Source organism: Eucalyptus grandis, chromosome 6, assembly GCF_016545825.1.
Source record: "Eucalyptus grandis isolate ANBG69807.140 chromosome 6, ASM1654582v1, whole genome shotgun sequence".
Classification (NCBI taxonomy): Eukaryota; Viridiplantae; Streptophyta; class Magnoliopsida; order Myrtales; family Myrtaceae; genus Eucalyptus; species Eucalyptus grandis.
This window is the reverse complement of record NC_052617.1, coordinates 43,904,248-43,930,686: the sequence shown is the minus strand read 5'-3', so window position 1 is coordinate 43,930,686 and position 26,439 is coordinate 43,904,248. Positions and strand designations below refer to the sequence as shown.

Here is a 26,439-nt window from a genome sequence, read left to right as displayed (position 1 = left end):
GAAAATATTAGGTAGGTGAAACACTAAAGCGAAATGGAAAATCACACAAAATTCGACACGTGTCGTCCACGTGTAATCCGGGTCCCACGTTCAGGAATTCAAAATTTCTTCTCTTCCTTCCATAGACCCTGCCTCACCTCTGCACACACTTCTCCTCCTCTCTCCTCCGCAGACCATCTCTCTCCCAAAATCGTGGAGGGTTCAGAGAAATAAAAAAAAAAGAAAAAAGTTTCAGTGCTTTCTCTCTCGTCATCACCCCTCTCTTCCAGCGAATAGAGCGAACCGCGACGCCGACGCCCCTCCGCCTCCCTCTCGCGAGCTCCGCTCCTCTCTCTCTCTCTCTCTCTCTGCGAAGCGTCCTGCTGGCCAACCCCGACGTCGATGACCCCCTGCTCGCGTTTTGGCCTCCCCTCTCCGCGAGCGAAGGTCAGGTCGCTCTGCTCTCTCTCTCTCTCTCTCTCTTTCCTCCGCGAAGCGCCCCCTGCTCCTGAACGCGGACGCCGCCGACGCCGTCGCCGTCGCCTCTCGCAGCCCCATTGGCAGCTCCCATACGTCCGAAGGTTAGTTTTTTTATTTTTATTTTTGGATTCTACTCGGTGCGATGTTAATGTTTAAGTTTGTAGATACATCTGCAGCAGGTATTGCTCGATCTCTTGTACGTGCGTCTGCAGCAGGTATCTTGGGCCATTTGTAGGCCATCTTGGCTTCAAATGGTGCTGTTTTTCTCAATCTTTCTGGATGTTGAGCATCTGCAGATATTGTCGGTCCGCCCTCTCATGATTTTGTCGCAATATAGAAGTGAATAAATAGTTGTGTCGGTCAATGTGCTAAGAATTGACATCCTCAAAGTGATTGTTTCTTTGCTGTTAAGAATTGAGGATAGTGGATTGGCCATCCGTCATGGTTGATATTTCCCCTCTTTTTTTCTGTACTCTTCGGTTTGCTTTGATCAGTGTCTAATTTTTTTTTTTTTTTAATCTGGTATGATGTCTACTGCATATATTTGAGCATGCTTTTTGGCATATTTAATTTCTATGTTGTTTCTTTTGGATTATGCAGGTGCATTATTGGAATGGAAGGTTTTTCTGATTAGAAATGCAATGCTCCTTCAATCATATCATATGCCTAATTGTTTAAGAAATGTTGCCCCTCGTGCGTTTTTGTTTATGAATTATGATAAATTGGTCCTTACACCATCCATCTCAATATCTAATACTTGGCTGACTGTTCCTTGTGAAACTCATGGGTTTGACTGCACGTAGAGGGTCATGTGCGTTGTTTTGTTTAATTTAGTTATGTTCATTTGATATAAGGAGTGTGTCGTTCCATGGAAGTTATCACACGTAGCAACAAAAGTTGTGTTTCCTAGTTGTCCTCTATAACGTGTTTTGTCTGTTCTTCTTGACACTTCCTGTGTATAGAGGCCATACTTAAGTTATAAGTTCTGACGACATTTAGGGCTTCACTTTTTCATGCCCCATTGCATGCACTTTGAACTGTGGGTTTAGGAGTGGGAATTTATTGCCTGAGAGAATTGGATTTTGGTTTCAATTCTTGCACACAATCACTTCACTTCTTCTTCCAAATCAAACACGTGATTCGTTAGCATCTGAAAATGTTTGGGGAATTCACCTTTGTAGGTGGAGTATTATTTGAATGATATAAACTATGCTACCACCAACCACCTGATGAGGTTCATCAGCAAAGATCCTGAAGGATATGGTAAGATCTGTAGTTTGAGATCTTATGGCCATATTATTATGTTATATGCAAGTCCCTTGCTCTAATTCTAGGACATTTATATGCCATAAGTCATTCTTCTGAACTTGTTATACAGTCGCTTAGCTTCTTTGTTGAGTATTTATTGTCGAAGGCGCTCATTATATCTAGAGCATCTTCTATTTTGGCTGAAGTGATGCAGTACTAATAGCTTCTTCCATCTCTCTATAGTTCCAATATCCCTCATCGCTTCCTTCAAGAAGATCAAAGTTCTCATTACTAGCAATGCCCAGCTTTCTTCTATATTGCAGAACTTGTCAAAACGTGTGAGTTTCCATTGTTATTTCATGATATACTGAAGCACTTTAATTTTCTTCTGATCTTTTTTCTCATTTTTCACTTCTAACTTTACTTGTTGCTGACTTGCTGTGTTATTCAGATAGTTAGTGAAGATAGGAGGAAAGTGAAACGGCAGTATCCTTTGACTGACTCAGACATGGAGGAGCTGCAAGTATGTTTACTTTTGTGGTTTTCCCCAGCTTTACTCTTTTACTATTTGAGCATATGCCATTACTTGGAGATTTTCTTAATTTGCTCTCTGGTTGGGTAATGGACGGTGGAGTGGATTAAGTCTTTGTTCTGTTCAATTGGATTTACTAGATAATTGGTGTAAGGTCCCTTTTCTATTCTAATGTCCAGTTCTTGGTGTGGATGAAACCACCATGTCTCTTGTTGTTTGCTTCCTTTTATCAAGCGATCCGATAGGCCATAATTGTTCAGGCAATCTTATTTACTCCATTTGAAATTGCAGTCACGAGTCGTCATTGCAGAAAACCTACCAGAGGATCATTGCACACCAGAACCTTATGAAACTTTTCTCAGCAGTTGGGAGGTAGTAAAATCTTTTTATAGGAAATTGAGGCTGCAAAAGTGACTTCTCTTTTAATAAGTGTCCATCTTCCTTACACTATAGTTTGATTGAGCCATTTTTTTAGTGTGAAGGCAATTTGTAGCCATTAGCCTCAAGCTTCCAATGGTGGAGCTTCTTTAGCACCCAGATCAGGAAAGGCTGATGGCATGCATTATACTAACAAGGTATTCGCAGCTCTCTGATGAGATGAACGAGGATATTCAAACTTCTAATCATTGTTTTGATTTTTTTCATCTTTTTTACTATTAATCACTGTAGTGGTAGGCCCTCTATTTTGGTTGCGTGAGACTCTATAGTAACTTCATGCATTATTTCATATTGTGTTTCTGTTCTATAGTTTAGAATCATGGATTGATGAAGTGTCTGATGGCCTTTGTCTCTGTGTTCATTTTTATTGGATATCAACAAAGATAATCATCTGTAGTCTATCTCGTTGAATTTTGATTAAGCACAATCGATATTCTTTTATAGTCAAGTCTGCTCATGAAAGTTTAGGGCGTGTTTGTTTGGACTTAACTAAAAGCAAAAGGTACTTTTTTCTTTTCCACCAAAATTGAAAATATTTTTCAAATTTTAAACTATAATGAAAAATCTTATGTGAGTCTATGTGTCATCATTTAAGGGCTCTGAAATTTAAGGAGTTTCAGATTGAAAAAGAATCAAAGTGCATGAGTTTTAGATTAAGCAAAAAGTAAATGTCAATCCAGATAGGTCCTTAATATCTGACATTGTATATTTTATGCTTTTGTGGAATATGAATCCATCAATGTAGCCGAGAAAACAGTGAGTACTCCCACTATCAGTAAGATGCATCATGATGTATAATGTTTTCATCATAATTAAAATGTACATGTCCTATTATTGGAGGTTGAAGAGTTAAATGATAAGGGGAACTAGAGAAGTGGCCTCAGGGTTCATTTAATGCATAGACACGGGGTATCTGTTCCTCTTTTTCTTCTTTAGTTGCACGAAAGCATTAGTTTCCAAATTTATGTAAATCTATGGTAAAAAGATAGGTAGCCATCATTTTGAAAATAGTAAAAATGACCACATCCAAAAGCTGCCCGTCCCTTTTTTGGCTGAATAAATGGCACTTACAGGGTTGACAATGTCTGTGATGTGAAAAGAAATGAAACCTTGCAAATGAAATCATGCATAGAAAGTCACTGATAAGAACTGACATTTTCCACTTAGGAATCTAGCATCTGCTCATCCTGCTTTTGATGCGACTGAATTAATGCTACTTGCATGTTCACAGTATGTTGTGCAAAAAAAAATTTGAATGAATGTGACTGTTAAAATATTAACATTTTTCTGTAGAATCAGTGTTAGCTCAGTGCAGGTGGGATAGCAGATTTTTTATAGTTAAAAATTTTTCTAGTTCAAAGCCTCGATTGTATGCTCAACTTCACTTCACATTCTATGCATGGTAGATTCTACTGCAGTCTTGCTGAAAGCTGGGTGACAGACTGGGGATCTTCACTTCATTTTGTGTTACGTGCATGCCTTTCGGCTTTTAATAAAATATTGATTGAAGATTTGTTTGGCTTTAATGCACTTTGCTAAACTGGGATAATTCATCTTTGTTGGTTTTTCCCGCTCCTAGTCAAAAACCCTCTCAAGCATGGGGGAAGAAGGGACATGATGGAGAAGAACCCTGGGAAGAAGAAGATGCTTCTATATCTGAGCAACGACCAGAGAAACAACTTGAAGAGTCTTTTGAGCAATTTGATGCTCACTTCCAGGGGAATATGGTGAGTGTTGTCTCAATCTTTGGTAGTGTGACACAATGCTGCAATGATTATTTATTTCCATCAACTTAGAAATAGTTGGATTGCTGTGATAAGCCTTTTTATTCCAGAAGTGAGTAATATCAGGCTGTGAGATTTTGCTGTCGCTATGGTGAATGGGTAGATCTACTTGTCATAAAAAGAAAAGATATTAATAGGTGGGACCCATCCCTCGTTCTGTGAGGCGTCTCTTGTGTGTAAGGTTCGTAGTTTGATTTGGAGAAACTTTAGAGCCAAACTATCTGTAGTTTGATATTTTTTAAAGCACAAAAAGAACCAAGCCTGTGGAGGTAAATTCCAATCAGATAGAATGTTTCACTTTGGTTATGGTCAGTTTGGTTTAAATAGTCTGTCTTAAAACTAAAATGATGCCAAAATTAAATCGCAAATTTGGACCTTTGGTTGACTTCTGTATGGGAGCACTACTGGTTTAGGATCAGTTTGAAAACTTGGATTCCATGACGATGTAGGGGAAGGAGAATGCCACCGATAAAGAGTTCGGGCAGAGGACAGGGCGAGGCTGAGGCCGAGGCCGGGGAAGAGGACGTAGAAGAGGCCAATACCATTAGAATAATCGGGGAAATCATTTGGGGGCTTCTTCTTTGAACATCTCACCAGTCTCATGACTGTTGTGGCGAAGCAGTCTCCGGGACCTTGCATGCCAGATGGAACAAGAGGATTCACGATGGGTCGTGGGAAGCCAGTCTCAGTTAGTACCACATGACCACGTCACGTGATAGAATTTTCAGTTGCCACTTGGACTCAGGGATTAGTAGTCACCATTTTGTGTGTGGTGTTGATGATACCCATGTGAGCTCACACTAGGGTGGGTTAAAAAAGGATATGTTCTACTACAAGCTTCTCTCATATTTTTGGAGACGATGGACCAGTCCAGAACTACTTTATATTCCCTTTTCTTAGGCTTTTTTCATGTAGAAAGGAAAATACAAAAATAAGAAGAGCGAGAAGTGAAATAGAGAAAAAATAATCTATGAACGTTCATAGAAGTATAAGGGTTTGCGGAATGGCTTTTTTTGAGATTTTCTTTTTTTTTGTCTTTGTCTCTCCTTATATTTATAACTGATGAATTTGGCTCTTATAGCCTCTTTGCGAAGACTCCGAGTATCTTATATAAATTGTGGGAAAGTAGAGGTTGGAAGTGTGAGATGAAGGTAATATTGGAAAGGGATATCAATGAAATGAAAAGTCAAACTAAGAGGATGCAAGTTTCTTCAAACCATTGCTCTCGGGCAATAGATATTTGCAACCTAATTTGATTTGTTATGAAGAATCAGCTCCACTAGGCATTAGTTAAAGGGATAGATTGAGAAGTAGGCAGCATCAACCCATTTGAGCTGTGTTACACATTGATCGAATTTCCATAAAAGCACCTCCCCAAAAGTCACCCCAGCTTGCATTCATACGAGCCTCAACATGAATAGAAGAAAGTAAAGTTCAGGTTCTAAAGCTTTTGAGCATTACATAACTTAAAGCTCGATCTACATTTCTCAAGAAAGACACGTCATGTCCTAAATAAGCACAAAAAAATTGGAAAAAAGGAAATAAAAAACATATTCAAAATTGGATGCAGTTGCATTGTGGCCTGGGGATTGCTTAGATGAATTGGACTAATCAATTTTTCTCCCGAAAGGGTAATGAAGCAAGAGGGAGCAAACAATCTAAATCAAACGACCAAATTTATTCAAACATAAAAGCCAACCAAGCATTGTTATATAATGTCAGGTTGCTACTCTTCACACTTGGCAACCTAAGGGTGCGCATGGATTTATTTCTGTGCTTTTTTGTTCCCCGGGAACAAACAAAAAAAGTGTTCGCCTTAACAATTTTTGAACAAAAGAACGCGTTTGGTAACGTTTGTCCGGAATAAAAAATGAACACACGCTTTGGTTAAATTTTATTATTTTTTGTTTCTTTTAATTTTTTAAATATTTTTTATTATTTTTTATTTTTTCCTTTCTTTTTTATTTTCTTTTTCCGGCCGGTCACCGCCTCGCGACCGGCCGACGGCCGGGCCTCGCCTCGGCCCACTGCCTAAACAGTGAGGCTCGCCGCCACCACGGCGAGGCCGAGCCTGGCCGTGGTTGGCGAGGCTCGGCTCGCCTTGGCCGGGCGAGCGGCTGGCTCGCCCGATCCGGCGAGGCCGAAGCGTGCCGGAAGGCCCTCGGCGAGGCTCGGGCTCGCCGGACTGGCGAGCCCGAGCTCGCCAGCCATGGCGAGGCCGGACTCGGCCGATCCGGGCGAGCCCGAGCTCGCCCGACCAAGGCGAGGCTCGGCCCGCCGGCGCGGGCCACGCCGAGCCTCGCTTGGCCGGGCGAGCTCGGCTCGCCAGATCCGGCGAGCCCGAGCCTCGCCATGGCTGGGCGAGCCTCGAGTCGCCCGCATCCGGCGAGCCCGAGCCTCGCCGGGCCGACGACGCCGACCCGCCGGACTCGGGCGAGGCCGAGCCTCGACGGCCGGCCGGCCATGGCCGAGGCCGGCGACCGGCCAAAGAAAAAGAAGAAAAAAAGAAGAAAAGAAGAAGAGAAGAAGAAGAGAGAGAAGAGACGTTTTTGTTCTTTTGTTTCTTCCGTATGTTTCTTTTCGAGAAACAACTTTTTTGTTTTTTTTCTGTTCTATTTCGTTCCGTAAACAAAAACAAAAAAGAACAAAACGCAACCAAACGCGCTCGTTTCCTTTTTGTTCCCTGGCACACTTTCCGTACATGAAGTGTGCCGGAAACGTTTCTTAGGAACGTTTCCATGCACGCCCTAAGTATCTAGGTTGTCCCCTCTCTCTATGCGAGGGTGCTCAAAGTGCCATGTAGGACAACTAATTGTCTTGTTTCTCAAGAAAAGACCCAAGTATTAGTTACACCTTGTGGGCAGCAGCTCTCAAGAAACCTTGATCCTTTCCTGTTTCCAACCAAATAAAAAATAAGCATCAGTCAAGTTTAGCGTCAATTGACGAGGAAGAAATCAAAAGAGAAGAAGAAATGGCAAAGGATTATAATCCGTGTTCATAGAATTGTTAGTAGTGTCGATGCCACACCCAGAGGAAGAAGCAAGAAGCACTCGAACCTTACAATACTAGTTGCATGCACTTTGTTACAATTGATGCCAAAGCTCACAAAGCCAATATGTAATTCTAAAATGATTGTAATTGGAGCATAAGCTTTGCCTCTACATATCAGTTCTCTCTTTATTTTGGACATTTCTCAGACAATGGAAGATCTATTGATTTGTGCCGCCTCGAACACAAATGAACAAATGAACAATGTGCCATTTCAAAGAACCGTGAAAATGTTACACCACCTAAGAGAGACCATCATGGGACTAGTCAACACTAACTACAGGCATAATATTCCTTGTTATTTGTGCACTCAAAACGAAGCTTTAACAGCTGCAATGATGTCAAAAGATACATATAGCCCTCTGAACCAATATCCTGACTATGCCATTTGATTATGCACGCCCTCTTGTCACAGAAATAAATGTAAATGTAGAATTGGATTCCCAAGTTCGCGGTCACTCATCAGGGTCACATGTATGTTTAATCTTAAGACTTACTTTGGCTATTTTCTAGCAAATTGCAATTGTGAATAATATTTTTTTTTATATGCAACCATGTGATTTCAGCACTCATCAACATCTAAAGCTTTTTCTTACTCATAAACTGGAGTTTACTTAATGAATCGCTCTGTTTCATATTGCTCAAAATTTATTTTTGCACGTCTTCCTCTTTCTTTTGCCCTTGGGATTCTTCTTATATTCACTTTGGTCTTCCCAGGATCTTCCTGGAGTGCTTGATGACGCTGTAATAACTGAAGCATTGAAGTTGCATAAGATTAAAAGTCGCAAATGGGGAGGGCCTTTTTGATTGCCTCGACTAGTAAGCCATTGTAGCCAAATTGATATTTTGGTTGGCTGAGTAATCTAAGCTTAATGTTTTCATATACGTTTTAAATACATGGGGAAGCTAGATGCTTTCAGAGAAGGTCTAACAATGCGTTACGATGTACTGCCAACCAGTTGACCATAGTCCAACCAATTCCTAACAGACCTCACATCTTCCGTGTCTTGAGTTGAAATTTGCCTTGTAGGATGCAAGGAAAGCTTTTTCGCAGTTACAAGTGAACTCATCTCGACTACTCAGTAGTTAGCACATATCCCAATCACATGAATATATATCTACTTTTAGGGTAAATTGAATTAGTGATGCCCAACTTCTTGTTTTCTTAGTTTTCTCGTGCAGCGTCAAGAGGAAACTTTCTTTACGATGCTTTCTTCATCAGTATTTCGTTTTCTCTCTAGAATAGAATGTACTTTGATTTGTGATTGTTGTGTGTATATGCGTGTGAGGGGTTTGGATTTTTCAAAACCTATCCTACGGGTCAGCCTTCAGATGTGAATGTGCTAAACCCAATCTCCCTAAGTCTACAAGCATCATGAGACCCTGCATATCCTGAGTGGTTGGTCTTTGATAAATCTTTGGTGTGTTTTTGTGGGTATTATCTACCTTCTTATGTATTTTAGTATTGAATGCTGCTTTGTCTTGCTTTTGCTTAAGCAGGAGTAGCACTTCTCAGAGGGCTAATGCCAATATTTGCTTTGCCTGTGTGCAGGCTGAGTAATACGCTGAAGTCAGGAGGAGGCTAAGGTCGCTTAAAGGTTTGTTGGGAGATGAGAATTCAGCTAGTGCCGAGCATAAAATAGAAAGGGTCTAGTCTTCACTTGGTTAAACTTGGTGATTGAGTTTGACATTCATCCACTCATATGATATAATCTGATGCACTGATTTTTAAGAATTTTTAGGTGACTTACTTTCAAGAATTGTGAACTTTTCATCAAGCACATGAACAAATGGCTCTCACTTTTCACTGGTTACATCTTTCCTTTAAAATGTGTGCAATCTTAACAATTTTTTTGTCCTTTGCCTCTCTAAAATACACATTTTCTTCCAAATGCTTCTCTTCAGACTTTTGCATTTTAAGCCCAGGGTAAAATGCACTAAAGGTGACTAAGTTTTCAACCCTTTCTTCATCAGCCCAGCACAACTTTTTAATCATTGAAAATTTGAGGTGGTGGTCTATGTGGTTTAGTTTACTACTGTTTTAGTCTTAATTGATGTGGCATATAAAACGTGCAGTGATATTGTTGAAATATAAAGAATGCTGAATGACCCTAAACTATCTAAAGCTGTATGACCTACGAAATTCATGAAGTTGAGTGCTTAAGACTAAGTTTAATTACATTTGCACGGCTCTGGTAATTTTGTAGTGCGCAAAAGATTAGAGTAAATCCCTACATTAGATTGCGGACATAATTTTGGTCGGCCTGGTGGTCCGGTTTTGTCTTGATGGGAAGTCTAAGCGAAGTAGAGTAACTCATTTGTTTGAATTGAGAGACTAGTCTGCATATCATGTTTAAAGTTGGGTAACCTGGGTAAGTTTCTTTCAACCCCACATTAATTTCAACAGTTTTCCCTCTCCTTACCTATAAGAACATGACATCCTTTAAAGGTTGAGGTGTCAAACGCTACTTGTGCAGAACAAATCTCCAGGAGTATAACTGGTAGAAAGAGGATGTTGAGATTGAAAATAGACAGAAAAGATGTGAGGAAGACAAGAATAGAGACGAAGAAGATCAGCATAAGTTTTGTTCTTCAACGTTCAGTTATGACAAAAAGAAACAGTATTAAACTCAATAAAAACTAAGCAAACGAGTTTGATTATTCCATGGAAGAAATTCAGTCTACAAGAATTTCTCTTTGCCGGCCAGACATTGTATTTGAGATTGGCTTTTTATTTCATATTCTGCTAGACGTGATCTTCATCAAGTTTGGAATACTTTGGTTGATGTGTTGATATGGAATTATTTGAGATAATCTTAATCCAGGCATGTTGTTCAGTAAAATGTAATTTTCTAATTATTTATTTTTTTGAATAGGAGTTAATCAAAAACTTTTCAGCATCCTTGGATAAGTGAATTGAACGAGACTCTAAAGGCATGGATAATGCATGGTTGTACCATATATAGTAGGAAGGAACTCTCATAATTCTTTGATGGGAGGGAACATATACTGATTTTGTAATTCGCTATCTTTGCCCGTTCACCAAACTTGCAGCTGTAGCTGTTTAGGATCTCTCTATATCAATACCTCTAATTTTTCATTTGAAGCTCCTGCAGATTCTGAATAAACCTGTTGATGTAGCCAGTCATGAAGTTAGGGCTCACCAGAACCTCTCTCCACTTCGCATGGTTCTTCTTCACCAACAGACCCACTTCACTCTTTTCATACATCACGCTCTCGATGGCTCTGCACAAGCTCTCCTTCGAGAACCACCCGCTCTCTTCTCTCTCCACTTCCACGCCCACTTTCAGTTCGTTGGCCAGCAGTCTCGTGTTCAGGATCTGGTCAGCCAGATGTGGGACCATCACTATTTGGCAATCGCCCAGCAGTGACTCCCACATGGACCCGAACCCGCAATGGTTCACGAAGCACCCGACGGATGGGTGGCTCAAGATCAGTGGCTGTTGGACCCAACCGCCGTGAACCACTCCTCTCCCTCGGACTCTCTCTTCGAAACCCTCAGGAAAAGCTTCTTCTACAGAGTTTGTCCCGATTGGTGGTCTGAGAGCTATCAAAAATGGCAAACCTGTGGACTCAAAACCTCGCAGGAGTTCTTGGAACTGGCCCTTTTCAAGAACGTGCTGGCTCCCAAACGCGCAGAACACCACGGACCCAGGCTCGAACCGACTAAGCCACTCAGCCCACTTCTCGTCCAGCGTCTCCATCGCGGGCTCGGGCAAGACCGGGCCAGTCAAGAAGACGGGCTTACCGTATTGATTGCTGATGTAGGCACACAAGTCCCCTTCTATTTCTCGGCACGTCCGCAAGGCGATCGCGTCGCACTCTCGCATGGCGGTAGTGGTGCGGCCATGGAATGTGATGTTGTCGCCGAAAGGCAGGGATATGAATATGAGGGATCGGGCTTCGTTGCCACGCAGCACAACCGTATTTGATGGGTACCCTACCGGTGGCTTCCCCAGCTCTTCCTCCGTGAGCGGCTTCCCTGGGGTCACCTCGCGCGCTGGCACGAGGACGATGGCGATTGCAGCCGCGGAAACAACATTATAGCAGACTGTCCTTATGCCGAGCGGCCTGGCCACTTGGGGGATCCAGTGGGCAGTGTCGTAGAAGATGAAGTCGGGCCGCATGGCCTGCAGGGAGACCTCTAACTGGCGGCGAGTGAGGTCCATGGCAACGGCGAGAGAGGGAGCGTCGGAGATGGGGATATCGGAGGCGGTTTCAGTCCCCGGAGGGAGGGTGGCGACCGAGGGGACGGTGAGCGGGTGGAAGGTGATGAGGTTGGGGTGTAGATTAAGGTTTTCCAAGAGAATTAGGGCTTTCCTAGGCAAGAAGAAGGAGATTTTGTGGCCTCTCTTGGCGAGCTCGTTAGAGAGGTGGAGGAATGGGGTGATGTGACCAACTGCAAACCATGGAAACATGGCTATGTGAAACTTCGAATTCGTCTCCTCCGACATCGCTATCACTTATCAGTAATTCGTCTTGTGAGTTAGGGCTTGCGAGATATCTTGATTTTCTTTTTTCCTTTACGTGCATCAACGCATGGTAGTTTCTGTTCTTAGTTTCTGTGTTGGATCGGTCATTTCGCGAAGAATGAGAATATCGCGCTTGGGTTTAACGGATTGATGATGAGCCACTCCTTGTCCATCTCTACCGAACGCGAAAGGCGGACAAAAATGTTTGACCTTGCCTTTGAAATTCGAGAAAATATTAGGTAGTTTAATCCTCTTAAGTATGCGGTAGGACATTCCATTCAACACTTGCCACGTGTCTAGATGGGCCCACCCTTCAATCCCATTGTCTCTCTTCCCTCTTCTACACCTTTGGTTTCTTTTTTTCACACTTTCTTCTTTTTTTATCCTTTCGTTCCCTTTGACCTATGGCTGATACTCGACCATGGGCAAGAGTTGATCACACTAAACTTCGAGAGGGCACAACGCTCGTGCGAGGGTTGAGCCCTCATTAGATCTGGAAACTGTGGAGGGAGGCGACGACATCGGAGTTGCAGGGGATCTCAAGGATGCAGGGGCTGAGAGAGGGCTTAGGATTGCAGGTGATGACGATAGGGTGTTTGGACTTTGGCTTTGGCTTATTTTTGGATTGAAGGGGGCAATGAACGACCTCAATGGTGGAGTCGTTACCGAAGGGGGATTGGTGAGTGATTTGGCCTTGAGAGGTGCAGTAGATATAAGAGAGGCAAGGGACTGATCGGTGGGCTCACCTAGACATGTGACAAGTGCTAAATGGAGTGTCATGTTACTTACGTGACAAGATTGACATATCTAATATTTTTTCGTTGATAGAAGATTCTTGTGTTATTTGATTTCCAAGTAGTGAAAAAGATCAAGAGAAAATTATTATGGAGAGGCAAACGAGGTGATGCATTGAGGATATCATGGGTTTAAAAAACATAAATCCGTATAGAATACATGCTTGGGAAACTTTGTTTAGACATATCAATATGCTTCTTCTAACAATTGGGACTTATTCTAAGATAAAATAATCAGTTATTCTCTGAATTTAGACTATTGAATTAGTATTGGGCAACAGTGTGAGTATCTAACAAATGAACAAGTGTTTTTTAACCTTGTAGTTGATGCAAGAAGCACTTTGTACTCACGGTGCCACGTATTGGCAATTTTCTAACGTTCCTTTGATCAGAAATGTGATATTCACCATCACGTGGTGCTGATATTGTCGGAGGGAAGGTCGCGGTGAACGAAGTTAGTTTTAGTATGGCACAATTTTAGATAATCACTATATTCTTTTTCACATACAATCCACGTCGATCAATCATTGATTTGTATATTTGGTTAATTTTTTAAAACATAATGAATGACAACGAGAGATGGATCATGTAAATATCCAAAGGACGCAGATTGTGTGCCATATAAGTTGTTATATTATTTTTGGTACGAGGGAATTATTAATATTTTTTTCATTTTTTTACTATTTGGAAGAAAAAAATAGTCTAATTGCCGTTAATTTACGAGGAATGAACTTGATAAATGGTAGGGCTTGAACGGATCAAAGTCGATGCCTCGATGGATCCACTTCGACAGATTGGGCCTGAGAAAGATAGCCATAGTTTTCTAGGTGCACATGGGCCTACTAATGGACTTGAATGGGTTTTGGGCGGGCTTAACCGGACTAAAAAGGCCCACGATCGACTCTACAATAACAAGTGTCCTTGGCATGCTCCAGTTGTCGAAGAACAGCGGGATAATTCCATTTCCGGTCCTATAAGTTATGCCTATTTGCAACGGGATCCTTTCACTTTTAATTTGTTCCAACTTGAAGTTTCATAATTTGTATGATTTGTGCGATCAAGCTTTATTAATGTACTTAAAAAAGCTAGGATGATATGGCAAGTTTAAACATTTTAAAAAAGAGTGAGAGATCCAAAACTCCTAGCATTAAAATTTTGCACATGATAAGTTCACACAAATTTTTCCTTAAGGAAGAAATATGTGTTTTCACCCACAATGTGCGTGTGCTCAGCATTGACAATCTTACTAAACAACACAAAATAATTTGCACCCTCAATGACTATTTTGCTTAAAGACATTAGGAGACTATATGCACCACCAAATTTGGCAATGTTGAGTACACTGGTAGACGTAGAAATCAAAACTTTGGAGAAGCGAGATAAAATTTATCCACAATACCTAAGTTTATGGGAAATATAAACTATTGATTTTAAATCTATTATATGAACTGTCGATTCAATTCTAGATTTTCCAAATTCATTAATTTAGTTTTAATTTTTTGCATGAAATTTTAAAATAGTCCTTTCGGCCTATCCTCTCTAAAAATCGATGATGTGGGCCGTGTGTTACGTAGGATGGTTAGAAATGATTGGGATCATCACATCAACTATTATTGATGAGAACTGACCAAGGATGACATTGGAATTTTTACTCTAATGTTTCGGTAAAATTGAAAACTTTTAAGATTGAATTGGTATTCATACAAGGGGTTTGCAACCCAATTTGGGCGAGTTCCTCCCTAATTTTGAGGGTGTAGAATAGAGAGATTTTTGGTAAAATTTCATGAATTACAATATTAACGCATCAAGCACGTAGCACGAAGCACGAAGCAGTTTTGGGGAGAGGGGGGTGAGATGGTTTGATTGAGTCCGTGGGCTCCCCCAATCAGGCCATGATCCCCGCAATCCATCTATGAGTCTCCTAACACCTACTAATTATCAATCATACTCCCAATTATTGATATATAAAATAGCACTCAAATCAATAATAATAATAATAATAATAATAATAATAATAATAATCATCTAATACCAACTACTACTACTGCCCCTCCTGCCGTAAGGGACAAAAAACAACGCCACCCCCACGACACTCCATCCAGTTTCCCCCGCATTAAAAAAATTGAATTATGACCGGCGCAAACTTAGCTGTCGCACAGGTGTACACCTACACGGCAGGGCTCCCCATCCAGAAAAAGAAAAAAAGAACATAAGTCGAAAATGAATAAATTGATCGAGGAAAAGACAGAGAAGAAATGGAGTCGTGTCCTGTTCTGTTTCTACGTGAACGAAAAGACCGTCACATGGGGCTGTGGGGCTGGCAGGCATCGCCGCTTGTCTCGCGCCAATCTTCAACGTGACCATTCCCCATTTTCCCTTCATATTAAATAGGACTAATATCAAGAAAAATCCAAATCCATATATCTAAATTTTATTTATCAAATTTCTAAATTACATGATACGCGATAGTGTACAAGTATATTAATTTAGAATTTTATCTTTAATTTGTCAAAAGTATATTCGTAATTTTAATCCAATTTGAAGGGACGGTGGATTTGTTATAATCGTGCTATTTTTTTTTTTTGAAATATATCAAATTTGAAGTTTTTTATAATAAAAAAATTAATTAGAGGAGATTTGTGGTGATACAAGTTTGAGGTCCTATAAAAAAAAATCCAAACGCGACCCAACTTTCGCAAATCTCTCTGTCGCTGTCCTATAATTTAATTGCTTTCGACGTCCAGTTGTTTTTTTTTTTTGGATTATTATTATTATTATAATGGCATGGATAGCGCAGCGCACATGGTGTGACTTCCTTGGTCAGCCCAATCTGCAACCTTCAATGCTATTGCTCACAAGATAAGTCATTCTAACAGCCGTGAGCCGTGATGACATCGGAAGATCTCGGGAGCTGCACCGATGGACGTGGCTTCTTCTTCTTCTTCGGAGGGTTGCTTGGTCGACGGGGAAGCCGTTGATTTATTAGAGGACAACTGGTTCTTCGGCAACCTGCTCCATAGCAAGAGCAAGAGCAAGAGCAAGAGCGCTGCCATGCCGAGGTGCTTCTCCGATCCTTGCCCTTCGGTCGATGATCATCAGGCCCGCGAAATGTTAGCCGGGGACCGGCGGTGGAGCGGCTCCAGCTCTCCTTCGCCGAGGAAGACGAGCCCGGAAGGCATTGGTCGCGCTGGAGCCGGAGCCGAGTCCTTCTGGGCTCCGCCGGTGTTGCGTGAGGAAGCGAGAGATGGAGCGGAACGAGCGCTGGTCGATGAGGGTACTCCTGAAGAAGTGCCGATCTCGGCTGAATTGCCGCCTTCGGTCGAGAAAGGAGTTCAAGAGAGGAAATATGATCCGAAGGAAGGTGGTTTGGACAAGAACGAGCAGCAGCCGCGCCCGGTTCTTCTCAGGGCGCCTTCCCTGCCACCTTGCATAGGAAGAGACAGGGCGTTTGAAGGAAGAGAGAATTTTCCTAGGATGATCAAGCCGAGTAGGCAAGCCTCTCTTAACTTGACCGAGTTCTTGCCGCCGCGGCATATTCCGAAGGTGCTTATCGAACCTCATTAGGGGCAAATAGTTTGGATAATTAGTTGCATGATCAGATAGATCCATTCGTCTTCTTCTTGCACTGATAGGTAAAGAAATGCTTGGTTTCAGGGAATGACACAGAGCGCGAGCATGTCGAAGTATCGACCGCCCAAATTAAGCGATTCCGAAAAGAGCACGATAGCTTTTAACAAGGAGATGAGGCGAAGATACCTAACCAGGAGCAACTCAAGGAAGAGCCTGAGCGATCTCGAAGACGAAGAAGTGCGAGGCTTCAAGGAACTGGGTTTTTCATTCGAGGAGAAGCATTTGAACCCGAAACTTGTCGACATACTTCCCGGTTTGCAAGAGAAGACCCAGGAGAACGAGGATGGCAACGGGAACGAAGCGCCTTATCTTTCTGAAGGGTGGCTGGCGCAAAGCTATGCTCCAGCGGTCCCGAAGTGGAATGCCAAAGGCGGCTCGCCGGAAGATATGAAAGCTCAGATCAAGTTTTGGGCCAGAGTCGTGGCATCGAATGTGCGTCAAGAATGCTGAAGCTGGATATACAAATTAACTGCTAATTCGACACTAATGTGATTGTGATGAAGATTCAGATTGATCATTTGTTTTCCCCGTTAATGTTACTAATTCCCAAGACCTTTTGTTCTTTAAAAGGTTGTGATTCTTGCTTGATTAGCTATTCCTAATAAACCTTCACCGCGTATGCAGTAGGATTACTCAAAGTCCGTTTATTTTTGGCTGCTGTATTCTGGATAATGGGAATGATCGATGTTTATATTCTGGTAAGAAGCTCTTCAACCCCGGTCAACTCTGCTCGCATCCTTCCTCCAGCAAATCCGACGAACGAAATTCATTAGCAAAAACCGAATTGTCCTTGCTTCTGGAGATATCAGCACATACACAACTAGCATCATCAGGTTTTACACCCAATTACCTTTGCGAGTTTTCTCACCATCATCAGTTTTTCCGACAAGCAAAGCGTTTTCAAACACAACCAGCACTGCATACATAAAATGGTTTGATAAAAGAAGCAAATTGGTTTTAAGTTGGCCTCGCTTTCAATTCAACTTAAAGTTTCACTAACTTACGGCTCATATCTATGATTGGACCCAATTCGTTATGGTTGTATCTATTTCTGCAGTACACTGGCACAAGCAAATAACATATGCTCGTCGAGGTACTAGGACTCATGCATTGAAAACCAAAAAAAAGTAAAAAAAAAAGTCTTACTGATCAATCCAGGCCAGACTTTCTTATTGCCCACCAATCAGAGTAATGAGGATAAGCGCAATCCTCGCAAACACAGAACATACGAAATTTTCTGAAGTCAGACTTTGTAATATCCCAGATATAACAGTAGAGATCCAGCACCAGATCTGTGTACTTTTGTGGCTTCAACTCCTTCCCAAATCTCAAGATTTCATTGAGGATTTCCCCACTCTTTTCTTGGTTGCCAGTCAGCCAAACATTTTCGGTTCAATGTTGTCTGTCATTTCAAGCTGTGACTTCGTCGGGCACTCTCTTGCTGACATGAGCGTGGCATTAACCAGTTTTTAACCAATTGAAACAGAACCTGTGCCTTTTGCTTCCTGCACATTCTCAGGGTGTTCAACTCCTCTCATGGCATCAGCTGCACTGTCGCCCATTTTGCGAAGGTCAAGATTCTTTTTAGGCTGAAAGTGATGCAAAGGGGTTGAATTTGTATCAAGATTGTGCAAAATCACCACCGTAGTAACCGAGCATACAAACATTGGAATTGGACCAAAAATCCATAGCAGCAGATTGGTCGCAAAGTAGATTGCCCGTAAACCGACTGACCAGAAAATACTTCCCCTTATGACTGCCTTCTGGACATAGGCCACTGGAATATCACTGTTTGGCATGCTCATGAGGAAAATGGCGTGGGCTGAACTCCTCATGCATTGTAGAAAGGACTCGAAAGCCACTAGAAAGCAACTGAGGAGGCTAATGTACTTGACGGAAATCATGGAAGGACTCGTATCCCCATAAATGAAATTGGCCGTGAAAACACTATTCAAGGAGCTTCCAATCCATGCTCCAATAAAAGAGCTCAGAGCCAAGGAGGTCGATGCTAGGAAAGTTGCTGCTGATATTGTGGTAGAGATCACTGTCAAGGACATGCCTCTTTCCTTTGCCTCAATCTGCATATTCAAACAGAGAAATTTCTGAGATGATACAGTTCAAATATAGTTGTAGAGACATATTTTCCGTCCAGAGATAGAGGCAATAGAAGTTTTTACATTTCCTGACCTGCAGCATTCGCTCAACCCACACTTTCCTGCAATGGTTTTCATATCCAATTACTGTAGTTTGAGGTAACTTTAGGCATCTGTACAACAGGAAAAGATGGTAACCAGACATGATTAATAGTCCTATTGGAACCAATATAACATCTAGGTACTCCTTTCTCCAAATCATCTCTCTCTCTCTCTCTCTCTCTCTCTCTCTCTCTCTCTGAGAGTGTGTAAATGAAGGTGTCACTTATGGCACTCCAAAATAGAATAAATGGAGTGGACAAACTCATGACATCATGTGTCTCATAAAATGAAAGCAAGTGGCTAGTGGATTTGGTCATTTATGATAACAATGGCAGATGCCTACATGCATTTGCCTCATTAATTAAAAGAATAATCTTTTCAAAAGTTCAGAATTGTGATTATGTCTTGAAGTTCATGGATTCCATGGTTGGACGGTTGTCATTCCGTTGTTTACGATTAACTAATGAACCTTCGGGTATGATGATGATGATGCAAGTTTGGTTACCTTCCTTTACAACACTTTCCACATGCAAGGGAGATAAAATATAAGCATAACCTTTCTGAAAAACCATATTCTGAAGATGCCTTAGGCAGTTGGCATAAATTATTGAAGATTTGTGGTATTGCTTTTTGCTTGATCCAATTCTTTTATTTGACATTTGTAATGGAAAACTGGTTACAGCAGCATCTACCAATATTAGTATCCATTCCTATATTATTGCTGGTGGAGTAGAACGTGAAGTTTTTGATGTTTTACTGATGGAATCATAAATATCCTGTCCTGTTATGCAGGATAACGATATGGCCACTCCAACCATTTTGCTGTACCATCTTCAGGCACTGTTTTTTGGGTAAGCACACTTCTTTTGCAGGTTCAGTATCAAAACAAGCTTACTAGTTCCCAGCGAAGACTGTACCTCATATTATAATCAACGAAAGAAGAGAAAAGAACCCATTCAGATGTTAGGGCCATTATATTCCCGAAATATGAAGGCGTTTGTGTGGAACCCAGATAGGTGGGAGAGGAGGTAAGACATAAAATCGTTTACATCAGAAGTCTAAGCAATGAGTAAAGGGAGACAAATAGACTAATACATCAACCATTCATTAGAAAACCTTCGTTAACTGACGAAATGAGTAATGATCCAGAGTTCCTAAAGCCATATTTGACGAAGATGTCTCCCCCTATAGCCGTGTGTCAGAAAGTTGATTATAGTGATTCTTCATCTCTGTAAACGTATCACATGATGTGCGATTGTTGCTGTTTGTTTTCAAGTAGTGCTGCTCTTAATGAGGCTGATATTGATCCACAGCAATTACAAAGGTATTCTGCTAAATCCAGAAATCTTGAAAAGTCAGAATTTGGCGAGAAAAATCCGACTCTTGGAGTTGAATTTTCTGCGTGGTTAGCAATCATGGTGTCAAAACGAATAGTAGAGGACTGACAATTTCTTGCTCATTGACAGAACACGTGTCTTGTTTTTAGCTTCACAATACATAAATAATCAGAACACGGGAAGGTGCATATAAATACAGCAGATGAACCTGAAAATGGAAAGTAGAATGAAACCGCAAATCAGTGCAACATGCTACCCAGAAAAAGTAGAGGACAAAATGTGCGTAATTTCAACATCTTGTCAGCTTGAAAAGCTTTTCCATCTCAAAAATGTCTCCACCTGATGATTAAGGAAATCCTAGAGAACATCGTCATGCATCTAAAATTCCTTTGAAATTCAAACTTCTATGAAGCTCTAAGGCCCTTTTATTAGAGGAGACAAGCTGGCTGAAATTGATGTAGCGGGGTGGAGTTAGTATCGAGGAAGTGCATCATCATGACCATGGTTATTGAGGAAACAAACATAGGTATTGGACCGAAAATCCACAACAGCAAAGTGATCGCAAAGTAGATTGCGCGCAGACCGAGGCACCAAAACACGCCTCCCAGTATCACTTCTCTCCGCACGTACTTCACTGGGACATCGCTATTCGGCATGCTGATCAGGAAATTGGAATGGACCAGGCATTGTACACATTGGACAAATGATGCAAAGGCGAGCATGAAACATATCAGAAGACTGATGTACTTGATGGAAATAATGGTAGGCCTTGTGTCGCCATATACGAAAGGAATAGTCAAGACGTCATTTGAAGAGCTTGCAAACCATGCACCAATTAGTGAACTTAGAGCCAAGGATATTGATGCCAGAGATGTCGAAGCTGTTATGGCGCTTGAGATCACGGACAAAGGTATATTTCTGTTGGGAGCTTCAGTCTGCACATAAAAAGTAAACTTACGAACGTGAATCAGCATCAAGCACATGATTGATATAAGGAGGTATGAAGCTTGGTGGCATTTCGTACCTGCAACATTCTCTCTACCCAAGCTAATCTATAGTGGTTCTCATAGCCAATCACAGTGGTCTGTGGACATCTTAGGCACCTGTAGAGAAGGAAGAGATGATAGCCAAGCATAATAGATAACCCACTGGGAACCAAGATCAGGTCCAAGTGCTCCTTCCTCCAAACCATCTCTCTCCTCTATATAAGTTAGACTCAGAGGGAGGCGATCTTAATCAACCCAAGGGTTGCTAGCTCAAATCTTGAATTCCCCACTTAAGGTAAAAGCTAACTCCACTGGTTTCTGTCAATTCATTGTGCCACCTACAAATGAAACTTATGAATACAACTACACACGTCATATGAGAGAATAATTTTAAGGTTAGTTTTTCTTATCTCTCGCTTTAATACGGTAGCACTTATGGGCTTTCCTAAAGTGATATCCTTTTGGAGCGTGCGACCACCCTCTATACATCTACTATTATTTAATCCGAAAACTACCATGACGAAGTAAGAGGCAAAATAAAATTCGCAGAAAAACGACATGATACAGGATTTTCCTGGTATCTCTGCAGTCCCGTGATACCTCGCATATATATTCGTTGCTTTCCATCACTGAGATTTTTTTCTTTTTTTTTCGGGGCTATGCATGATCCGAATCCACGTAACAAAGCATGGGCTGACAGAAACTGAACTTTTCTCCGGATGATGCAGCAATTTCAGTTGCACAGTTGTGTCCAAATCAGGAGAAAATTAATTTTCCATTGTCGATACTTGATAGCAAAACAACTACGAGCTCCCACCAGTCTCTTCTTGTCAATTTAATTGAGCAAGGAATTAGCAACCAGGCACATAAACTGAAAAACTTAGGAAGTCTTCCCTGTCGCGATGTTGTGTTTCATTCAGACTAAAAACATCAGAAAGCTCTTCTGGTCCTTTTCCCTCCAAACAGGAGCACATCTGATTTTTAGAAGTGAAGAATGAATAATGCTTGCCTTACATTTGATGCTAAAGCAAATTGACAGTGACCCTGCACCAGAGTTCTGGAAAAAATGGAACTGTTGCTTTACCTAACACGGGATAATCTTCATTAAATGGGAACAAAAGTGATCATGGCGTTACTAGTGATCCTCATAGGTTCGTCAAAGTGAAAACCGCCAACTATTGATTCTATGCGCATCTCCAGCTTTAAAAAGATTGAAAGTGGAATAGTATTTTAAGAAGATATGGTCCTGCTGAAGAAAGAAATTGATGCCTTGGCTAGAAACTGACTTTCGAGGAGCTGCTTCTTTAGAGGATGCTGATGGAGGTCTCTCGTGTGAGAAGATAGCTGAGTGGTCAAACTACTGACATTGAAGTGAATTGATGACTTTTCCATTAACTGACGGTGCTTTCACGAGATTTAATTAAATGGACATGCTTAAATTTAAGTCATTATCAATTCGGACCGCTTTGCTATATCTGATGCACAAGAAGGTTTCCTTTGCAATTCACCTCATGTTTGAATAACAAGGTGCAATATAATCATACATTTCTGAATCTGTCTACAATATGCCATTGTATTTGGTAGACTGAACGTGATAACTGCTGCGAAAAACATAAACTTTAAGAAAACAAGATACACAGCTGTTTCTGAAAGCTTCAACCCTTTGTAGGGCAAATGCAGATCCCCTATCATCTTTTCCTTTTGAAGCATGTACCGTTCGTTGAATACATTCCTCTTTCAGGGGTTCAAAAGGCTTGATCTGCAGCATCTAGCATATTGACACTGAAAGAAATGTCCAGGAAATGAGTTTAGTTCAGTCAACTTTCAAAGCACCATTGTCAACAGGCTTCTTTTTTGGCTTGCGTTTCTTCTGCTTTTGTTTAAACCTGATTTGATCTTTGACGCTTTTCTCCCATTTTTTCTTGTTTCTTATATACAACAACATTGCAGCACGTGCATCCTCTACCTGAAACCAAAAACAACAAAGATATTAGCTCTGTTATGGAGAATAAGACAGATTCATCAGAAAAAATCACCGCGATTAGGATAAAGACAGAATCGATAAATAAATTGCATATAGATATTTTCAGGAAATGACTGAAGTAGTATAGAATTGTCACATATAATATTTGGTCATAGGAACGGACTATCAATGGAAAGGAGAATACAGTCAGGACAAAGTCAATCTAATTACAGGGCAGTGTTCTCCATTTTGGATAGAAGCCCCAAGAAGCTCGGCTGCAAGATGACGAAGCGCCTTTCGGCACCCTTCCCTGCATCATTGATTTGCATGTCACTAAGGAAAACCAATATAGGTCAATTAAAATGCATGAGGAAGATAGTAGAATAAAATTCAGTACTTCTGAAAGGGTAGATATTCCGAGGTGTCTCTTATGTCTTTCTTAGGATGAGTCAACAGTAATGCCTGGTAAAAAGAAAGCATAGATCAGAATGACAAGCCATTCAAACCCACCAGAAACAAGATATTACATACCTTAAGATCATTGTGCAATGCATGGCCTACAAGAACCCTCCCTTTAATCAATTCAGCAACTTTCTTCTGAACAGTACAGAAATCCTTGGCTGCAAATAAAATCAAAGAATGGAGTTCTTTAGATTTTCTGTGATTAAGGCATAGTCCAATATTATTGAATAGGCCTTGACCATAGAGCAGGATGAACAAAAATAATAGCATAAAAAAAGGCATGAAAGCAATGAGATCCAAAAGAAATCTCCTGCAAGGACACCCGGTAATGTTCAAATCATAATGCAGCTTACTACATCACCCTTATTACTTGGAATTGTTCAAAAGCACTTATCCGACAATTGACTACTGGAGCTACTCTACAGACTCGACTATACAGTTCAATCTTAACAGAAGACTTTTTTCAATACCAGATGGTAACTTCAAAAATATCCCATGAAGACTCAAAACATTGGATAAGGGCATGATATAAACGATTTTTACCAGTTATAAAATTTTCCTAACTGCACAATCAAGGATAGGAATTGGATAAAAAACAAGGAAAGAATGAAGAGAAGATGAGACAAACCTTTTCGCATATCACTGGGTCTAATTCCACTGACTTGTGTGCGATAGTCAACGACACGATCAATTGGGCGAACAAATTCATCATACAAAACATTTCCCCATTTATTTACCTGCAATTAGCTCCAAGAACAAGTTATGAACAAGTTGAATAAGCACAATACATTTACTTATGAAAATAATTGTTTTTTTTTTTCCCTAAGAGAGAGAAATTGTGAAGCAAATAAAATTAAGAGTAAAAGACTGCATGAAGCACATTCAAGAAAATTTAGCACTGTCGATCGACACTGCAGCCAATTGTGGTGAATACTTCAGTGAATGCTCTGAATGGCAAGTAGTACCTTTAATGAGGAACAGTCAAGGATATCAAGGAGTCAGGAATGCCTTAAACAAATCCTTATACATGGTTATCTCTCCTAACTCACAAAGGCCCAAATAAGTGTCATGCACATTCTCCAAGACAGAAAGTCTCCAGAATCAAAGTGAAAAGTATGAAGGTGGGGGATCCAGAAACCATCTGGAAGTTGGAACAACAAGGAGGAGGACAGGTAGCTAAAGTCCATGCAATGTATTCATAAAAAAGCAGTGGATTTAGTTTGAACCAGATTGTTTGCCATTAGCATGATTCCATTGAAAGTAAAAACAATACATCAAAGTTACTCCCAACTACCATCTCAACTTTGTCACTGGACTACTCACAAAATCTACAATAAACAGAAATAACATAAAGATGCAAAGGCATTAGGATAGCCTTACAATATCCGAAAATTTTAAGAGATAGAAAGTATCAGACACTTGTCAACAATATACAGTAATAAAATAAGCACACGACCACCATCTATTCAAGAAAAATGAGAATGCAGAAAGTAAGAATGTTCTATCCCACTAATCACTAAAGAAAAAGAACGTTCATATACCAGTGTAACTCGCCCAAGTGCACTCTTATTTCCTTGAGCGACACCAACCATTTCGCAATCCATGGCAATCGCATCCGTCAGTCTGCATATGATTCACTTAAGGAATTATGAATAGCACAACAAATGACCATGGAGGATTTATGCCCTCCACAAGAAAGTAAAATACCGATGCCTCGAAGCTGCATTATTAGGCACAAAAGGGACCGAGGTTCGTGTCTTCTATTGAACCCCATACATGTTTTATTCACTAGAGTTGCTCATGATAAACACAAGAAGCAACCAGAGCAATACTTAATATTAGCAAGCAGTTCAGATGATTAAAGGCAACGAATGGACAAGGAAACAAAAGAAACACACCCGAAATCACTATTGGCAGGCATCAAGGGATCAGGGCAACGATCGTCAGGTTCCGCATCGGCCCTTTCCTTGCGTTTCCCTGCACGTGAAAAAAAAAAAAACCCGAAGCCGGGTCAAACAACAGTATGCCAAATTCAGGTGAACCTTCTTTCTTCAAAGCAACTAAGACAGCCAGTGCGCGTATGCATTACTATCTGGAAAACCCATGAAAATACGACGCACACCCAACAAGAGTAGTATGGCCAAAAAGGCCAAAAGGGTATGACTCTGCGCGTACCCAATACGGATTTGGAGGGTCCGGAATCGGAAAGCTCGGAGCTTTTAGGAGGTCGGGAGCCATGGGACTTGAGCTTCTGCACAATCAGGAAGACGATCGATAATTAACATGCATTCGCGCACACTGGCACACATACGCAGGCATGTAGAGAGAGGTACTTGTTGCAGCTGAGCCCAGTTGGGGTTGAGCTGTTGAGAGTTCTTGTGCTGCTTCATCGTTGGCGCCCACTTCGTCGCCAGGTCTGAAACGTTTGGAGGTTGATGAAATAGGTTGAGCAAGGAACGCCTCGGTGCGCTTCTTGCGACAATAGGGCGCCACGCGATGTCGTTTTGCCCTTTTCCTCCTCTTTTCAAGCCCGCTCTTTCAGCCCGTGAATACGGCCCAGATGGTCCGACGGGTCAAATGACTCCGCACCATCTTTTTTTTTCTTTCTTTTTTTTTTTGGCTAGCTCACCACCACCGATTCCTCGTTTACCAATGCTTCTTTTATTCTGTCCAAATAAAAACGTTTCCATCCTTCATGGTGTTGAGTAACCTGGATAATGTAGTTAATCTGTCAATCTTTTCTTCTCTTATCCACCAGCGGTCTAAACCAATTCTCTTCGTGGAATTTTCCTAGAAAAACAACGAATTCCTGCTCATACCAAAGGCTTCTTTTTTTTTTTTTATTTTGCAAAGAACTAGCATTTCCATCACTTCTTTGTAATTAAGTTTCACACTTCCTGAAGTGCTAGCTCACCACCACCGATTCCTCGTTTACTGTCGCATTATATTACCAAGTATGAAATTTGACTACGGAACTCCGGCTTTTTTTCTTCTTCTTTTATTCTGTCCAAATAAAAACGTTTCCATCACTTCAAGTAACATATGAAGTTCCATAATGCTAAAGGCGGAC

General features: G+C 41.1%; 5 protein-coding genes and 1 long non-coding RNA gene across 9 annotated transcripts; 2 read left to right on the top strand and 4 right to left on the bottom strand.

Annotated features, from left to right (window-relative positions):
- The first annotated feature begins 156 nt into the window (after positions 1 to 156).
- Positions 157 to 5,480, top strand: LOC104452068. Of its 4 annotated transcripts, XR_005551917.1 has the most exons (8): positions 157 to 560; positions 1,641 to 1,722; positions 1,951 to 2,045; positions 2,159 to 2,230; positions 2,531 to 2,611; positions 2,715 to 2,814; positions 4,257 to 4,404; positions 4,911 to 5,480. It is a non-coding gene; the product is annotated as an uncharacterized LOC104452068 (long non-coding RNA). The 4 variants fall into 4 exon arrangements; XR_005551918.1 differs by lacking the exon at positions 157 to 560 and having other exon boundaries at positions 586 to 1,722; positions 2,163 to 2,230; XR_005551919.1 differs by lacking the exon at positions 157 to 560 and having other exon boundaries at positions 586 to 1,722; positions 4,274 to 4,404.
- A 4,969-nt stretch (positions 5,481 to 10,449) lies between these two features.
- On the bottom strand, positions 10,450 to 11,984 carry LOC104450111 (anthocyanidin 3-O-glucoside 2'''-O-xylosyltransferase). Its single transcript, XM_010064545.3, has one exon. It carries the CDS (start codon positions 11,982 to 11,984, stop codon positions 10,599 to 10,601), a length of 1,386 nt encoding a protein of 461 aa, XP_010062847.2. The 3' UTR covers positions 10,450 to 10,598.
- A 3,616-nt stretch (positions 11,985 to 15,600) lies between these two features.
- Positions 15,601 to 17,064, top strand: LOC104450110. Its single transcript, XM_010064544.3, has 2 exons — positions 15,601 to 16,339; positions 16,451 to 17,064. The coding sequence occupies exons 1-2, from the start codon at positions 15,716 to 15,718 to the stop codon at positions 16,874 to 16,876; spliced, it is 1,050 nt and encodes a 349-aa protein (XP_010062846.2). The 5' UTR covers positions 15,601 to 15,715; the 3' UTR covers positions 16,877 to 17,064.
- Positions 17,065 to 17,579: 515 nt separating this feature from the next.
- Positions 17,580 to 18,766, bottom strand: LOC104450108. Its single transcript, XM_010064541.3, has 2 exons — positions 18,614 to 18,766; positions 17,580 to 18,504 (listed from the first exon to the last, which is right to left on the bottom strand). The coding sequence occupies exons 1-2, from the start codon at positions 18,722 to 18,724 to the stop codon at positions 17,896 to 17,898; spliced, it is 720 nt and encodes a 239-aa protein (XP_010062843.3). The 5' UTR covers positions 18,725 to 18,766; the 3' UTR covers positions 17,580 to 17,895.
- A 1,286-nt stretch (positions 18,767 to 20,052) lies between these two features.
- Positions 20,053 to 21,203, bottom strand: LOC120294756. The gene is made up of 2 exons (XM_039315241.1): positions 20,983 to 21,203; positions 20,053 to 20,893 (listed from the first exon to the last, which is right to left on the bottom strand). The coding sequence occupies exons 1-2, from the start codon at positions 21,148 to 21,150 to the stop codon at positions 20,387 to 20,389; spliced, it is 675 nt and encodes a 224-aa protein (XP_039171175.1). The 5' UTR covers positions 21,151 to 21,203; the 3' UTR covers positions 20,053 to 20,386.
- Positions 21,204 to 22,422: 1,219 nt separating this feature from the next.
- LOC104450107 (RNA exonuclease 4) lies at positions 22,423 to 25,850 on the bottom strand. The gene is made up of 9 exons (XM_010064540.3): positions 25,703 to 25,850; positions 25,545 to 25,620; positions 25,268 to 25,346; positions 24,911 to 24,992; positions 23,998 to 24,106; positions 23,439 to 23,527; positions 23,305 to 23,369; positions 23,139 to 23,217; positions 22,423 to 22,910 (listed from the first exon to the last, which is right to left on the bottom strand). Exons 1-9 carry the CDS (start codon positions 25,757 to 25,759, stop codon positions 22,758 to 22,760), a joined length of 789 nt encoding a protein of 262 aa, XP_010062842.1. The 5' UTR covers positions 25,760 to 25,850; the 3' UTR covers positions 22,423 to 22,757.
- Between the last annotated feature and the right edge of the window lie 589 nt (positions 25,851 to 26,439).

What these genes read in the sequence shown, in the direction of transcription:
- LOC104450111 (XM_010064545.3), bottom strand. Translation starts at nt 11,984, where the DNA reads ATGTCGGAGGAGACGAATTCGAAGTTTCACATAGCCATGTTTCCATGG.
- LOC104450110 (XM_010064544.3), top strand. Translation starts at nt 15,716, where the DNA reads ATGGACGTGGCTTCTTCTTCTTCTTCGGAGGGTTGCTTGGTCGACGGG. An exon ending in CGCCGCGGCATATTCCGAAG is followed by an intron (nt 16,340 to 16,450) that starts GTGCTTATCGAA and finishes GCTTGGTTTCAG; the next exon opens with GGAATGACACAGAGCGCGAG.
- LOC104450108 (XM_010064541.3), bottom strand. Translation starts at nt 18,724, where the DNA reads ATGTCTGGTTACCATCTTTTCCTGTTGTACAGATGCCTAAAGTTACCT. An exon ending in GGGTTGAGCGAATGCTGCAG is followed by an intron (nt 18,505 to 18,613) that starts GTCAGGAAATGT and finishes TTGAATATGCAG; the next exon opens with ATTGAGGCAAAGGAAAGAGG.
- LOC120294756 (XM_039315241.1), bottom strand. Translation starts at nt 21,150, where the DNA reads ATGGTTTGGAGGAAGGAGCACTTGGACCTGATCTTGGTTCCCAGTGGG. An exon ending in GGGTAGAGAGAATGTTGCAG is followed by an intron (nt 20,894 to 20,982) that starts GTACGAAATGCC and finishes TTTTATGTGCAG; the next exon opens with ACTGAAGCTCCCAACAGAAA.
- LOC104450107 (XM_010064540.3), bottom strand. Translation starts at nt 25,759, where the DNA reads ATGAAGCAGCACAAGAACTCTCAACAGCTCAACCCCAACTGGGCTCAG. An exon ending in ACCCTCCAAATCCGTATTGG is followed by an intron (nt 25,347 to 25,544) that starts GTACGCGCAGAG and finishes TTTCACGTGCAG; the next exon opens with GGAAACGCAAGGAAAGGGCC. An exon ending in ACCCAGTGATATGCGAAAAG is followed by an intron (nt 23,528 to 23,997) that starts GTTTGTCTCATC and finishes TTTTATTTGCAG; the next exon opens with CCAAGGATTTCTGTACTGTT.